Source organism: Mya arenaria, chromosome 3 (genome assembly GCF_026914265.1).
Source record: "Mya arenaria isolate MELC-2E11 chromosome 3, ASM2691426v1".
Taxonomy (NCBI): Eukaryota; Metazoa; Mollusca; class Bivalvia; order Myida; family Myidae; genus Mya; species Mya arenaria.
The window spans coordinates 20,355,235-20,371,325 of NC_069124.1; the positions used below are offsets into that span (position 1 = coordinate 20,355,235).

The window sequence follows — 16,091 nt, forward strand, 5'->3', positions numbered from 1 at the left end:
CATTACCGATCAATCTTGTCTTCCAATAACGAAAGTAGATTCGATTCCAATACAGGTTAATGAGCGCGCTCTAACCAGGAAGTTTAATTGAACGTCCTCAAACGGAGTAAATGGTTTTGTAGAATATGGTCACCTATCTGAAATTAGCGTTGAATTTGGTGTACTGGACCAAGTGGTAATCTTTAGTGATAAGCCAATCACTTACTTGTACAAAAATATAGGACTGACGTTAATGGATTACTAATCAGGTAAGCGATTGGAAATTCACTTAAATTTCATATAGAAGTTCATATAGTTTTGAAACATAATTGTATATTTTGCACATGCAAAATCAATAGATTGTTTCAAATGATAACGGGCGTATACGGATAAACACATTGCACTAAAAACCTTCTTATTTGTTTTAATATCTACAATGAAATCGAAAGTAGCAGCAGTTTAGCGAAATATAGACCACGTATATTACTTCCTAGTTTAGTGTTTTTTAGTTTCAGATAACTGAACTCGCAATGGCTGATGAAGAGGATAAACAAGTTACAAATAATTTTGAGTAAGTTAATTATATTTTACAATTCCAACTTAAATACAACGTCAACAAAGCTGTGCTTCAAACCAGCAAACCGTGCTCTGTTTATTAAACCTGAGGTAAACTACTTGAAACAAAAACATTAAATTGGTAAAATTATGAGGTTGTATTTGTATTTGTCGTTTGTTGTCGGATGTAGACTTCCATACATAATTATGATAAATATTTCTTATTGTTATCACTGAACAATATTGGTACCAATGTCCACCTGGCACTTATCGTTGCTGAATGGAACTGTTGAGGTCCACAAAATCAGTTATCAAGTGCATCGGAATTTACTTCCGTCACAGCTCGTATGATATAAACAAAATAAATTTGCGGGCCTACGGTATATTTTGAAAACATAATGTTAAAATGAAAATAGTTGAAGTTTAGTAATTCAAAGGACAAAAAAACAAAACGGAAATAGATGTAAAATAAATGACAGTGTAAATAAGTAGCAAATGCAAACTACACATTTTTGCATACCATAGAACCAAATATAACCAATATCTTAACAAGTAACTTGACCCAATATAACAAACCAAAGAATTGACTATTACAACAGATACTTTCGAATATTAGACAACATGTATATACGAAATCGTAATAATTTTGTTTTCAATTCATGGAGTTGTATTAGGTTTTGGAACAGTGTTTTCGTTTACGCTGTAGACGTCCGGAAAATAATGGTGCGTGACTACGAGATTAACATCAACGGTTATCGCCTTCTTTTAAATTACCGTTTCCTCAATGCCTCAAGCGCATTTAGCTCCCCCTTTTTAAACGTCCCTGTTTGTGCAAATTGTTAAAATACTATCTTCGCATATTTGACAGTGCCCTACGTTCCCATATGAAGGTATTAGTTACTTCGGAACACTATTGCTATTATCAAGCGTTGGACTAGTAAACAACACATGCTTATCAAGGAATTGCATTCCCAGCAGGAATGGTGTAATACAGTCAAATGAGACGACTTGTAACGTTACTTCCAATCCATGTCCATACTCGGCAATATGCAGGAAATTACATGAGACCTTAATAAGTTGACACATGACGATGAGCAATGAGTAACCGCACAATATGATTCACAAACAGTTCGTCGAGTTTAAACGAAAATATAGAACAACAGGAGTCGAAATATTCTGTTACCAACGTGTTAAACGAAAATATAGAACAAAAGGAGTCGAAAAATGCTGTTACCAACGTGTCTTATGGATAGATAACGGACCACACACTGTTGCTCAAGTCAATAAACCACAGGATTCGCCCGTTATTAATGTGTCTAGTGAATCACCACGGCGCCAAATATCGGAATTGTCCGTTTTAAACGTGTTTTATGGGTCACCACAAGAACAGACATCGGAATCCTCTGTTTCCAACGTAATTGACGGGCCACAACAGGAGCAAAGGACGGATTATAAGATTAGTAGCAAGTCGGACGTGTCATTGTTACATGAACATTCAGAATAAGGTTTTGCGAAAATGTCTTGCCTGTTGGACCAGGACTTGAACAAACATCAGTTTTGACACTTTTGACCGAATATGAGCGGTCAAGGCAAGATAAAACACTCGAATCAAATGTTTTCACAAAGAATGTTAAAACATCTGATGGTCAGGCAGCGAAATCACGGAAAAACCCGTAAAAAAGTCATATCGGAATCACCTAAACAAAAGAGCATGTTGAATCATTTGCATGGATTTTCAAGAACAATAATGCTTATATACACGTATTACCCTGCACAATATTCAGTTTAGGCTTTTTCACTTTTAACACTGAAATAACATTAAATTTGATAGTTTTCGCTGTTTTAAAATTTAATTTTGCTGTCAATTCCAAATCAAACGTCAGCTTGCACAAGCATTTTTATTTTAAGGACAACATGTCCGAAATGACGAGAAATTCGCATTCAATTTGGCGCACCTTTCTGAAAACAACCATTAGATGTCATTTTACATCATTTATGGGCATACAATAAAAAGAAAAAAAGTGGGGGGTTTTCTCTGCAAGATCGCAATAGTGTTCACATCGGTAGCACCAAATGCTACGCCACTCGTAAAATAAAGCATTTAATGTTTTCTCGGTGAAATGTATTACGACCTTACTCTGAAACAAACAATTATTCTCTATATATAACATGAGTAAAATTAAATTGCAGTTTGTACCAAGAGAAGGTTAAAAGGGAAATAAAATCGCTGAAGGATGTGTGTGTGGACTTTGCAAAGAGTTGCCAACAGAAGGAAAAAGAGGTCACTGCTGTATTTTCAAAATTAAAGGAAACGGAAATAAGGTATATCCTTATATCACACATAATTATGTGCAAAGGACCTTTCAAATGTATAGGTATCATTTCAAAGTCTTTTAGAGAAATCAAAGTCGTTTCGTATTCGATTTGATTTAAAAATTCTAGAATTGGTGTTCAAAGTTCACAATATTTAAATTTAAATATAACCAAAATTTGACAACGATGTTTTTATTGTGTTCAGATGACTTTTTAAATACTTAATAACAATATACAAAACATTTATGAAGACCCTTGTTTTAAGTACAAACATATACAAATGTATGGAGCCCTATATCATTAATGATTTCTTTATAATATTTCATCCAGTTTTAATTGCTTGTAAGGATAATGTCTTATTCTATAATTGTTTTCAAATGATTTTATAAATGAAGGGTAAGGATATTACGAACTAATTGCAAAATTTAATTAACGAGTATGAGGACATGCAGCATTCAGCAGCACCTTTTTTTAAGCTTTTCAGAAAATGTTGACGGATTACAGAAGGAACTTGAAAAACTCAAGGCGGAAATGATCGTCAAAGAAAATAAGTATGTATTAAATGATAGAGTGTTATATGTACATGCATGGTGAGGTTTACACTGTAGTATGCGCTATGCAACATTTAGTTTAAGTGCATTCTGTTGCTTGAATGCATGGCTAATTGTGCCATACTTATAATATTAGAACCGTTTTGCCGAGTTTTATTATTTTATTAGAATGTAAGTATGTACATTTTAAAAAATAAATTGACTATTCCGTTGTATTATTTCGCAAGACCTGCGCATCCTGTACCCAAATTATCAAACTGTTCGACGATTAAGACTGACGAATCTAATCATGGTATCCGTGCAAGATTAAACAATTAACTGAAAACTGACATCATACCTCACGTACGACGGTAAAGTTATGTTATCAATGATGTAACATGTGTTACTTCGCCTTTTTATTCGGAAGCTCTACTAAATATATCGTTCAAGCCTTTGTCGGCAAAAAATCAAAATTTCGTGTAAACTGATGGAGTAATACAAAAGATATTTAATTTTAAAGTAGTGTTCCTCATTAATAGCAAAAATTTAGCATGTTATGAAGTTATAACTTAAGTAATTAGATTAAGAAATCAGATATTATAGTCTTTTACAATTTATGGTTTACAGATATAGTTTGGCTAATGCGATGACTTGAAATATTAAGGTTGTAGGTATCGAAGCTGGATTTACTGGCAGTTCGAAGTAAATTTCATGGGCCGGAACCATTGGCAATGGCATCTGCCATCGAAAAAGTTTTTGCCATGAACCAGTTGTGAGCGAAGCACAAACATCGTATGATACACGTTTTGGCGTATTAAACGCTACAGAACATTGTCCTTTATATTCATGCTACTAATATGGCCCCAAGGCCAATATCTATATGTTTTCAAGATAAAAACATATTTTACTTGCAAACGATTGTTCCAATATTACATACGACATGTAGGCCGTCTATCACTCAGGTTTGTATTAGGATAAATAACCTTTAAGATAAAATATTCTCAAAATGACTGCCGAAACTAAACTACTACAGAAAGAAATAAGAAGGCTTGTAGCGGACAAAACACATTAGACAAACAATATGTTCTATTTTTTGTAACTCGCAACTTATAGTTTATACCTCGGTTTTCTGGCATGCGTGTAAACAAACGCTTTATACGACTCTCCGTCTATTCGTGCCCCTTCTTTACTCTCAAGTTTCGCAACGTAGCAAAACACAACATGATATTTATTATTGTACAAGGCTTCCGGCCAAAAATACATTAATTAAAAAATTACACAAACGCGTTGACAAAACTGCATATATAAAAATCATAAATGAAAAATTCAAAATTTGCAAAAGATATCACACTTTGCCTATTGAAGTTTTATATAATTTGCAATTTAAATAAAGTGTTCAAGTTGGCCATACAAGTATGTTTGTCTAACATCATCATATAATGGGCAGAGTAATAATATCTGGTATTCATCCCTTACAACATAGGCATTTTGTTTAAAACAATAAGGTCAAAACCTATAGTCTCTATCAATGTAATCGTGTCTGCCTATTTAAATTTGTAATATATGACTAGAGCAACGGAAATTAGAAAACGATCCATGGAAAGATATCTTTCTGGTTTTATCATGTGTGTAGTGCAGCGCTGTCAGTGAGGAATGAACAAATCCCTCCATTTTTCTGCATTGCACAGACTTAAAGTCTGCTTTTAGATAATGCACAATAAAGTTCGTTAAATTTCTAACGCTAGTGAAAACACGGCCGAAAAGGTTTTAGCTGAAAATAACTTACTCTAAAGTTGTTTCGTCAGATATTCTCTTCGAAGTTAGTCAAAACATTAAATGTACGTCGAGCTTAGTTATTGTTCGGGATGTATTTATCATTTAACATGGGTTCATTTTTAAAAGGTGTATAATAAAACATATATAAATAATTGTTTTGAAGAAAAGATTAACTAATATATGTCGCTTTTATTTTTAATAATATTTTCTTTATTTGTTCCCAGTTTTAGTACAATGATGCTTTTTATTATGAAATTGTATGGTCACACAGTTTTAAAATTCTTAAGGCAGACTGTGTGCTATGCTCATAGTTTCAAACAATGACTGCATCGTATCTTTAAAAAGTGTTTTTTGCAGAAGGTGCAGATGGAGTTAGGACCCCTAATCATTGAACTACTTTGGGTTTACCTATAAGTAAATTATAATTCGATTTATTATTAAGTTTGCTCAAGTTTATGCATTCTTTGATTATATTTACCCTTTACGTTTTTTTTTTTCCTTTATTTAGGATTGTTGGGATAAGAGTGAGGTTTGTTTTCGTAAACTGGTTTAAACCCCCAGTAAATTGACATTTTACTGACCGTTCCAAGGCGGTACCTAACAATTCTTGATAAACATACCTAGTTTTTTATATAGTATGTATGCACTGAGCTGATTGTCGAGTTTTGTTCTGTTCTACCATGTTTCATGTTTCTTGTTTGTGATTTTTTGTTTTTGTGTTTTATGTCTTTGGCGTTTACACAGTGCCATTAAACCGGGTCTATGTTTAAAAGTTTTACTCCTGAGCTTGTTTCTGTAGTTTTTCACAGAAGTATTGTCCCAAAAGCAAGACGCGATACGGTTGGCTTAATGTCATATTTTAAGGATATTAGGGCTATTCCCATTGTTCTATTGTGTTGAGTTGGTTATTGATTAAGCATCGATGTAAAAGTCGATTGAAAGACCAAAATTTAAAAATAATGTTAAAAGTTCAATATTTAACAAACATGATGCATGTTATTTTGCAACATGAAAAGCTGTAATTAGGAGTTGAGCAATTTTTACATAAGTATATTTTAATACAACACAATAGTTTATGAGTTAATTTATCGGAACTGCCCAATTAACAATGCCTTGGGGCTTTTTGTTTAACTCCTTACTTCCCGAAAACATGTCAATATATGTTTCACCCCCAACATCGATCGTTCCTCAAAACCTAATAAAACATGAATGTTTTAAACGTTTTAGTTTTTAATCTTCCCCAACCACTTTTGCATTGTGGCCGGCCTTTAAGAAATGTGTAAAAATATTATTGCCTGAAACCATTTGGATACTTTGTGAATATCTAAATCGGAACACTTTCGGCACTATTTTTGAAATCTTTTTAGTTAGACTTGCACCACAACTACAAAACTTTCCATCAGCATACTAGGATTCAAGACTAATTGGTTTATATAACGGGTATTTTTTAAGATATTATTCATCTGTGTGAAAAGTACTTTATTAACTGCACATTCAAAGACTACCATTTTCGTCCTCGGAGTACCTAAATATGGAACAATTTTAATTCGTTATTTATTTTTATGTATCCTTTTTAAATTATTGCTACATGTTTCGTGTTAGTAAATTAATACTTTATTTTATTTCAAGCTTGTTTCTTTGGTCATTTTTGTCAGTAAACTTTTACGATTTAATGAAAAAGATAAAAACTGTACCAGTATGCGGTGACTGTGACAAGAATGGACATTTGAACATGAAACACTTTGAATGATAGCAGCATTTCAAATACTTACCAGAGTATCGTGTTCTTTGGAACTTGTATCTATGGCATACCAGTTATTTGCCAACTATTATGGTAAAAGTCGGGTCACAATCATTGGTTCGTGGCGACCGTATGCACATTTACGACCGTTACTATTCATACTCTAAATCCTGCAGACAAATGTCCTAGGTTAACTTATTTTATTATCATTTTACTGATTATAAGACAGCACCGTATATATCTCTTATTTTATTCAAAGTATTAACTGTATTATATCTGATTTGTTCTTGTAAGATTGACAGTTGCTGAAAAGAACCTGCAAGCTTTTAAAACAATGTTAAATACCAGTGAGAAACAGTGTAAAGAACACAAATACCTAATAAACCAGATGAGAGAAGAGTTGAAAGGCATGAACGAATTGGCCGAAAAGGACATACAAAGTCAAAGGTGAGTTGTGCGTTTGTATTGAGCATGACGTACCATGACGATCAGCACATGGTTATGAGCTAAAATTTAGATTGAACCATATATATAGTGAAAAACATCACGAATTACGTACCCTGGTATATGATAGATATTCTAGTAATGTCTGACTTATTTGGTGAGATGGATAAGTGTTTAAACAAAAGAAAATGAAAATATGTGTCAATCATCTTATTTTACTTTACGTCTGTTGAAAAGATAGTGTTATTATAAGTACTTTTTCTTGAAACAAATTTTCAGCACAATAGCTTATCTTCAGGACAAGCTGCAGCAGTAAGTATTGTTACTGGGTTAATCTTCATAACTTTTTGTGATAATTTATAAAGGCATTATATGTGGGAAAAATATTAAGATATTTAACATTATTTTATTGGTTAAGTTATCAAATAAATTTATGATAGACAATTATTTGTCTTTATTGTATATTTAAGGAAACAGAAAATATGCAGACAGACAAGCAACAACTTGAAAAATACTTAATATTGTTTTATACGTACTTTTTCTTGAAACTAAGTTTTAGCAAAATAGCTTATCTTCATGATAACTGAAGATAAACTGCAGCAATGAATAATGTTACTGTCTTATTATTCATAACTTTTTGGAATCATTTATAAATACTGTACATTATTGTGCGGAAAACTAATTGACTTAACTTATATTATATAATTATATTAGTTGGATTATCAAGTAAATTAATGACATACATACTTTTGTTTTTATTTTACATTTAAGGCAACAAAAAGAAAATAACAAATTGCAGACAGACAAGCAACAACTTAACAATGCAAATAAGTTGATGAAGTCTGCCTGCCAGCAAAAGGATGCAGAAGCAAAACACTATTACGCTGAATCGCAGAGGTACAGTTTGGAGTATGAAAATTCTGCAAAACAACTCCAGGGTTCTCAAGAAGCTCGGAATCAGCTTGAAAAAGAGAAAAAATATCTTTTTTTAAGGTTTGAGCACATACATCAATACGTTGATGTAATATACCAATATGTTAAGAAAAGTATTGTTATTGTAATAGCCTTGGTTTCTTTGGTGCCGTCATCATTATGTGAAATATTTCAACATGTCCACAAGTGAAAAACCCATTGAATTTGATAGACGTGTTGCCAGAGACAATCTCACATATACTGCAAGGCCCACAACACTGTCGTTATAATTAATTCAAATATGCACACTGTTAGACCGAAGAAACACAGATGAGCGTTGGCGTTATCTCTGCGGCTTCTTGTTTATTGTATTAATTCAATTTGAAAAGACCAGCACAAGAAAGATCTGAGTGCGCATTTCAACACAAATTGCCTTTTTAATTTATTTTCAGAGACTAAATAATGAATACAACTGCTTACAAAATTTGCAGTTTAAAAACCCAGTATATATCTTTAATATTTCTTGAAGAGAGGAGAAAATCTTAGAAATGATTTTAAAAAAAAGATAACGCAATCGAATATAACTTAAATAAACCTCTTTCTTGTTCCTCATTTGCACCTACAGATTGAGCAGAATTGCTGACACAAATCCTACTTATCGAAACCCAAATATTGCTGACTTGGGAGATCCAAACCGTCCAACAAAACAAGCAGAAGTATTCAGTGAGATATATGATGACGAGTGGAACGACGCATATGAGACTGTTTTGGATGACGAAGAAAAAAATAAAATTAATTTCATGCTTAATTTATTGAAGGTAAATACTTTATATTTACCACTTAGTAAACTGTCGTTACTAAAGATACTGACCAGAAACTTAAACAGCTATACATATGTTTCATTATGAGGTATATTTAAAACGATATTCTTCGAATATATATACTTTCTTTTAACTTCGTGTTTTAAGACTAAATCATATGAACGTAAGTTTTTTTTTTTTACATTGTATAGCTCCGTTGTTTATTCAATATCGACCGAATGTACCGTTTATTTCATTGCAAAACTAATCTTGACTTGCAGGATGTTGATACAATTTGTGAAGACGTAAGCAAACGACATGCCGATGCAATTACTGATGGTCTACCGCAAATGGTTGTCAGGGTTAAAGTAAGAAAATGTCCAACTGATCCAAAACGTAAATATGATGAACGTGGGTTAAAACTTGTGGATACACACCTAGAAAGCACTGCATGCACGGCAGATGTTCTAGCAACTGGTAAGTTTCGAAAGAATGAGCCCTCAACATCGAAGAGAAACGATGGTGAACAGGGCGATGCACTAGTTACGAATGGAAATCTTTCTAAGGAAAATAAAGGTACAAACCCAAGTCCAAGCAAAATTGGGAATAGGAACAACCATTTAGAGCCAACCAAAATCGGTAATAAACAGATCGATGAAACAGCTACGGAAGGAAAAGCTTCCACAGACAATGCAAACATCAGTGCGACCCAAAGCGAGAACATATCATTGGTACGTTTCGGCGCACCGTTAGTATAGCAGTCTAATCGCTAAATTGCCTACACATACCATTAATAGTTGAATTGAATTTTTTTCTTAATTTTAACCCTAATATTATATTTTACATTATTGTCTACATATGTTGCAGTAAAGATTTCAACTTAACAAATCCATTATTCATTGGTGTTTGTGTGTACACTCAGTGTTTCAAAATGTGCTCAAATTATCCTACAGGATACAAGGGATGGAGCAGACGTGTTTAATGACAACACAGTCATTAAAGACAATGAACAGCATGAACAGGTATGCACCGAAAAAGAGCTAACATGTAATTGTAGGAGATTCATCCAGTAAAGACATGACTAAACAAATAGTTTCAAACCTTAAACTTACTTATGCGTGGTAGGGTTATATTTAAGGTAGGTACCTTTTGCTCTGACTTGTTTTTTGTCTGTATCTGGTCGTTAAGCTCTGAAAGATATTTATTCTGTTTATACAAAATGTTATACATATCCGTAAGTTCATAATTGCTCTGATTTGTCTATAATTATCGTTTTGTTTTTCAATTATTTATAAAAGACAAACATTTTTTGTGAATACATTTTAGTTATTTGCATGTATGGTATGTCCGTGCTGTATGTATGCCGTGCCTCTTTCGTTCAGTGTATATTTAGGGTATTTGATAAATATTTAGCTACAGCGCTTCTTCCTGTAGTTTCCATATGCATATATGCATTTAGTCATGTTTGAAGAAGAAACACAATGAAGTTATAAACGTGAATCTTCAACTTGTGTTTTAGAAACACATGTAAGTTTTATAGTACATACTGATGTTTCAGGCATTGACCATTTCGATGCAAAACCATTAAATGACATATAACTTTTATTTTTCAAAACTTTTATTTTTTAACCAAATAATATATAGTACAAGCACATAGTTATCAATTCTCTCTGTTTAACAGAAGTATACTACTCGAAGGTGAACTAATAAATAACAACTGGACGTATGTATAAAAAGGTAATTACGTTTATAATTAGCTGCTATTTTTTCACACTGTTTATTGAGTGAGGACATGATGAAACGTTTTGTAATAAAACCATTTACAGGCTGAAGTCGACTCCGAATTTGGTGAAGGCAAAGACGAAAAAGTTGATAAAAAAACATCAACTGTCAACCCAGAACAAAAAAACACAGGCTATATGGAGAAGGTAAAGCTTCAATATTTTTCAGCAGCAAATATACATGACTGTGAGTTGATGCCTGATACATATAAAACATTTCTCACCATGTGAGGCGCATACGCCATGTGACGATGTTGGCCTACGACTTTCCCTTACGATGGTACTTATGTACTCGCTACTATTTATTGTCAAGTGTTCGGACTCTTAAACATTTTGCGTGCGTTTGTTGTAAACACCGACGCAAATTTAAGATAAAGCAGGTTTTGTCTCGCATCATGCCTGGCCTACAATTTATTGTGGTTATAGCTGACACTATGGCTGTAGCCTCTGGCGATAGTCCGGTGGTGTCATAAACTGATATAACAGACATACGGTGTTTCCGTTTAATATGAGACATAAATTATAAATGACAAAACACAGCGTTATTGGTAATGCAATAGTTTCTTGAGGCGTTTCAAAGATAAAGCTCTCACAGGAGATTTATTTTATATTAAAGTTTGTCGGCTGCAAAGGTTACCATACACAACTTGCAATATAATTTACTATAAGCTGCAGTTCCTTTACCGACTCTTTATAATTTATATATAAACAAAAACAAAAAGCATTGATAAAAAATGTTCAAGTCCTTCAGTATAGAATACTTTCTTTTGTCAAACAGAAGGTTTGAATAACTAAAAGTCAAACAGATTGGGTACATTCAAAACTAAAATAACCTTCGTTAGAAACACATTTTCACTATAAAAAGAGTATTTCCTTTAACGCCCCAACGAATTGAATACGTTTAACAAACCATCGTGCACATTGTTTGGTTTGTTTTGGTGGTTTGTTTGTGTAATGCTTGTTTCTCTAAGCCGACATCTGAAGCTGAAAAAAGTCAATGAGCCAAACAGTGAAACCATTTTCTAATTATCGATATTGACACTTTATATTATATGTTCTTATTTCAGTTTATCGGTTTTAAACACACGCTATTAAGCGCAGTCTTAAGATCAGCGCTTGTATTTAAAGGCACGCTCTCGGTTTTGACTAGTATACATTTGGTTATTATCACCAATTAAGGAACCAATGATTGGTGCAATAAGCCCCATAAACGTTTCTCATTATCAGTGGGCCCGATAAAGAAAAATTGTCGACAAAACAAATTTCTCGTTCACTTAACTTGTAGAATATAAATAATTACACTACAATATTGATATTGATATAATCATGCGGTTGGGTTTATAGTGTTAAATTACAAATTCTTCCCACTGCTGCCGAGCTTAACTATATCTATTTTACATTTGTCATTATACATTTCTACTTATTCTTATTTATTTCATTTCTAACTTTCATGCATGTGAATTTATGTTGTAAATTAGTTTTTTTGGATTATTGGATTGTATTAATAATATACAAGAGTTTATAGGTTTTTTCATAGGTAAGAAAGAAATAAACTCAACACATATACAAGGACAAAATCTTATCAAATGTTTATGTCTAGATAATGGAAATATTGATTGGTATAATCTTTGTTACTATAAAAATATTGTATTGTAGATAGAGTATGAGGAGAAAAGTGAAGTCATACAATTTGATTTTGATGAGCTACCTACAGAGCAAAAGCTAATTATCGAGGACATCAGACACAGAATAAAATACGACATGACGGAAAAAGTGATCGAGGTTAATATTTGAAATGTGTTTTGAATATATACTATTGCCAAGCAAGAGTCGTACTACCAAGAACATTTACTAGAGATAACAACAGTTACTATTCTTTTTTATATATTAAACGCATAAGTATTTGTTTCACGTACTTATATATTTCAAAGAGGGAGGCCTCAAGCTTATACCTTCTATTATGAATTTAACAGAGAAAACTGCTATGATTTATTGTCATTCGAATCAACTATTCTTATGACTTTATACCTATATGCGACCCCAATACCGAGTTGATATTGTACTCAATTTTTTATGTCGCCTAAGTAGGTTAAGACGTCTGATCTTCGGCGACAAAGTCTTGACTGATTTAGACAGTAAATTAAGAGTTTTGCATTTATTCATGATTAAACATATTAACAGGATCTTTGGTTCCAGTGAATGTAGAAAAAGCTTGACAATCGCTTTATCAACAAACAGGAAAATAATTGAACGGACGTCAATAAAACCTTAAAACTGATTTCACAGTTGTTTGTGACGATAAGAACATGATTATCATTCATCAAAATGTAGTTAAACTTTGTGACATTGTATGTAATCATAGCATCTAGGACAAATTTGATCGTTAGATAAATCTTAGTATTACTAGAGTTATGCCTTTTTGCTATTCAACAACATAGTCGGTTTGAGCCTATTTCTGTAGCTTTTTGCATAAATATTGATTTATGTACATTTATTAAATAACGTATTTTATCCGAACATGGATAATACTTATTGAGGTGTGTTGATGGTTACGATGACTGATGGAATTCATCACAATATTTATAGTAAATCTAGGGGGAAATTTTGCTCTAATGACATTAAAACTCTTGTTACATTTTGCTCAACATTGATTGTCGCTACCAATAGATCGGCGTTATAATTATATATTTTTATTCATTCACTATGACCATTTAAAAACAGGTAAAATCAACAAATACATGTTCATGATGATAAAGATTGTTTTTATTATTTCAACTCTATAGGCGATATGTAACGCTGTAATCGAGGAGATGGGTCCAAACCAGACCGACGAAATACGTACTTACATCTCGAAATGTTCTCTGTTTTGCTGGACTGCCCGTTGGCACAACCCACCCGTTTACGTTGATTTCATGGAGGTTACGGAAAACATGCGTTTTGACATGAACGTATACAAGCCGTACACAAAGACGGGACCCATCGTAGATTACATCGTCTGGCCTCCTATATATTTATTTAAAGGTGGACCTATGCTTTGCAAAGGTGTTGCACAAGGGAAGAGAAATTGAATGGACATTCAGAGACTTTTCGTCTTTATATATTAGTCAGAAACCATTTTGCACATTATATTATATGTTTGAAAAGAGACCTTATAATGAAATATAACCAGAAGTTAAATTGTATTTTATGCTCTTTCTATCGAAATAAAATAACATTCAAGAATATGTGTATAAATATGATAAAAAAATACATTCATATACCTGTATTATTCGCATTGACTTTGAAGCATACTTACTACGTACACCTCTTTCGTAAATATCATACTGAGTATTGTTAAAAACATTTTTTAACAATCTACGACCATTTTCCAGACATGACTAATTTATCAACATAATTATGTAAATTTATATAAAAAAACATTAATTCATTCCTATGCAATATCTCTTCAATACTTAGACTTAAACTGTATCTGTTGTTGTTATATAAATTTTCTGAGAACATCAACATGATCCTGCGAAACGGCAAGTATTCCTCATTTCGTGTTGTTGAAGTGATTTGTTAACAACACTTTGTGAAAAATGTAAGCGAGTGAGGATCCGATTATAACACTTAGACTATTTTACTAAATATAAGTTGTAAGTACAAGCGATGCCTGTTTAAATCATTATTAATTTTAATTAATAAGTTACCTGATAGCTACACTAACAATGATGTTAAAATTGGATAGTGGTGACTCTATATAATATTGACATCTATGGATTAATTATAGAATAATACATGGTTGACCATGGTTTTGGGCGGGCAATTATTCCTTCCACTGGGGCAATTATCAACCAAAAGCCATGGTCAACCATGTCTTATCCTGTATAATACATATGTTTTGTTATTTGTCAATGATTTCAAATAATTTAAAGATTATTTTGTGAGGTAATAAAGGATATTTGTCTTATGATTGGCATGTAGTTTAAAAATGAAAAATAACAAAATGGTTTTGAATGGCATTAGCAGTGAAAAATATCGAGTGACTGAAAATCACATTAGCAAACATTTTCGTATGTGTTTTCAATAAGCCTTCAATATCGGCTGATTTTGTTGTTCATCAATAGGTGGGCACAGCTAGGGTCGATCCTATGAGCAGTTTCATAAGCATCTCGACTTAAATGACCCTAGCCATTCTGCTGGAATAATTTCTCAAAATTAATTTCTTAAAGTAAAACAAAACGTTTCAACAAAACATTTTCTTTTCTCACTGCTTTATGACCTTTATCGAATGTTAACATCCGGTACGGTTTCGGGTAGTACTCGTTACTGAAACAAGGAAGGTGTCATTAATTGGTTATACAATTTTCACTTCTTCTTGCACTGATAGTTCCATTTTAATCTCTTTAAAGATTTAAATTATTGCCTGCCATACGGCGGCCTTTTTTATTCAGACGTCAGTCTTCACGTTCTCGTCTTCGTCGGGCAATTATGCCATTATCGCCCTGACGTGCCGTGATAATCTCACGGGCGGAGACGATAATCATTATTGCGGGAACGAATTTATATAGTAAAATGTTACTATTTATTGTAACATGTGTATTACTCATATACCTAGCCGATGCTATGGGCCCTGACAGCCAGTATTAAACAGTTCATGATTTAACGTAATAAGCAGTTTCAAGCTAACCGAAAAAGCTTGTTTTCATACATTGGATATAGTGTGTGCTTCCAAGAAAACTCCCTGTCAAATTGAACTGATAAAAGCATTTTGTAGCTGAAAACAATTGCAGGCATTATAGGAACGAGACAAAAACGTTTGCTAAAATGGTTTTAGTTGCTTAAGTTTAATGTGGACTAAACGAATCTTTATATGTCAATTATCCTACGAAAAAATCTTCAAGCTTGCGATGCAGTAAGAGGAATACGTTATAGATGTATGTCAGGGTTCAAATGAGCGTCATCACACCATATTAAAATCAAGGCCCTGATGCAATCATATGCAACCGTATACCGTGACATTCGAATCATTTGAAAACAAATCGTCAAAGAAAATTACCGAATAAATCGAACTAAGCCTAAAATCTTCACAACATTAAACTACCGATTTATAGCTTGAGGTCTTAAGCATCGTGTCAATTTTCTTATTAATCTTTATACCCTTGTCCTTTATCTTGGCAGGCAGCTTTTATTATCAAATCGATAGCCTATAGTTTGTGCATCAGATAAATCTGCAGTTAGTTTGTCATCACATTCAAGAATTGTTTTAGAAGGTAGTTAA

The 16,091-nt window shown here is 32.8% G+C and overlaps 1 protein-coding gene across 2 annotated transcripts; it reads left to right on the forward strand.

The window, feature by feature from the left end:
* The first annotated feature begins 101 nt into the window (after nt 1–101).
* On the forward strand, nt 102–14,797 carry LOC128226875 (myosin-2 heavy chain-like). Of its 2 annotated transcripts, none has more exons than XM_052936972.1 (13): nt 102–248; nt 479–550; nt 2,725–2,856; nt 3,324–3,398; nt 7,189–7,341; nt 7,618–7,650; nt 8,110–8,331; nt 8,876–9,068; nt 9,332–9,781; nt 10,004–10,072; nt 10,877–10,978; nt 12,488–12,613; nt 13,615–14,797. In XM_052936972.1, the coding sequence occupies exons 2-13, from the start codon at nt 510–512 to the stop codon at nt 13,897–13,899; spliced, it is 1,881 nt and encodes a 626-aa protein (XP_052792932.1). In that variant the 5' UTR covers nt 102–248; nt 479–509; the 3' UTR covers nt 13,900–14,797. The 2 variants fall into 2 exon arrangements, with proteins under 2 accessions (XP_052792932.1, XP_052792930.1); XM_052936970.1 differs by having other exon boundaries at nt 489–550; nt 13,615–14,795.
* Nucleotides 14,798–16,091: the final 1,294 nt, after the last annotated feature.

Bases quoted from the DNA above. Each gene is read 5' to 3' on its own strand.
- LOC128226875 (XM_052936972.1), top strand. From the start codon at position 510: ATGGCTGATGAAGAGGATAAACAAGTTACAAATAATTTTGA. The intron at 7,651-8,109 runs GTAAGTATTGTT...TTTACATTTAAG, and splicing joins CTTCAGGACAAGCTGCAGCA to GCAACAAAAAGAAAATAACA. The intron at 10,979-12,487 runs GTAAAGCTTCAA...ATTGTATTGTAG, and splicing joins ACACAGGCTATATGGAGAAG to ATAGAGTATGAGGAGAAAAG.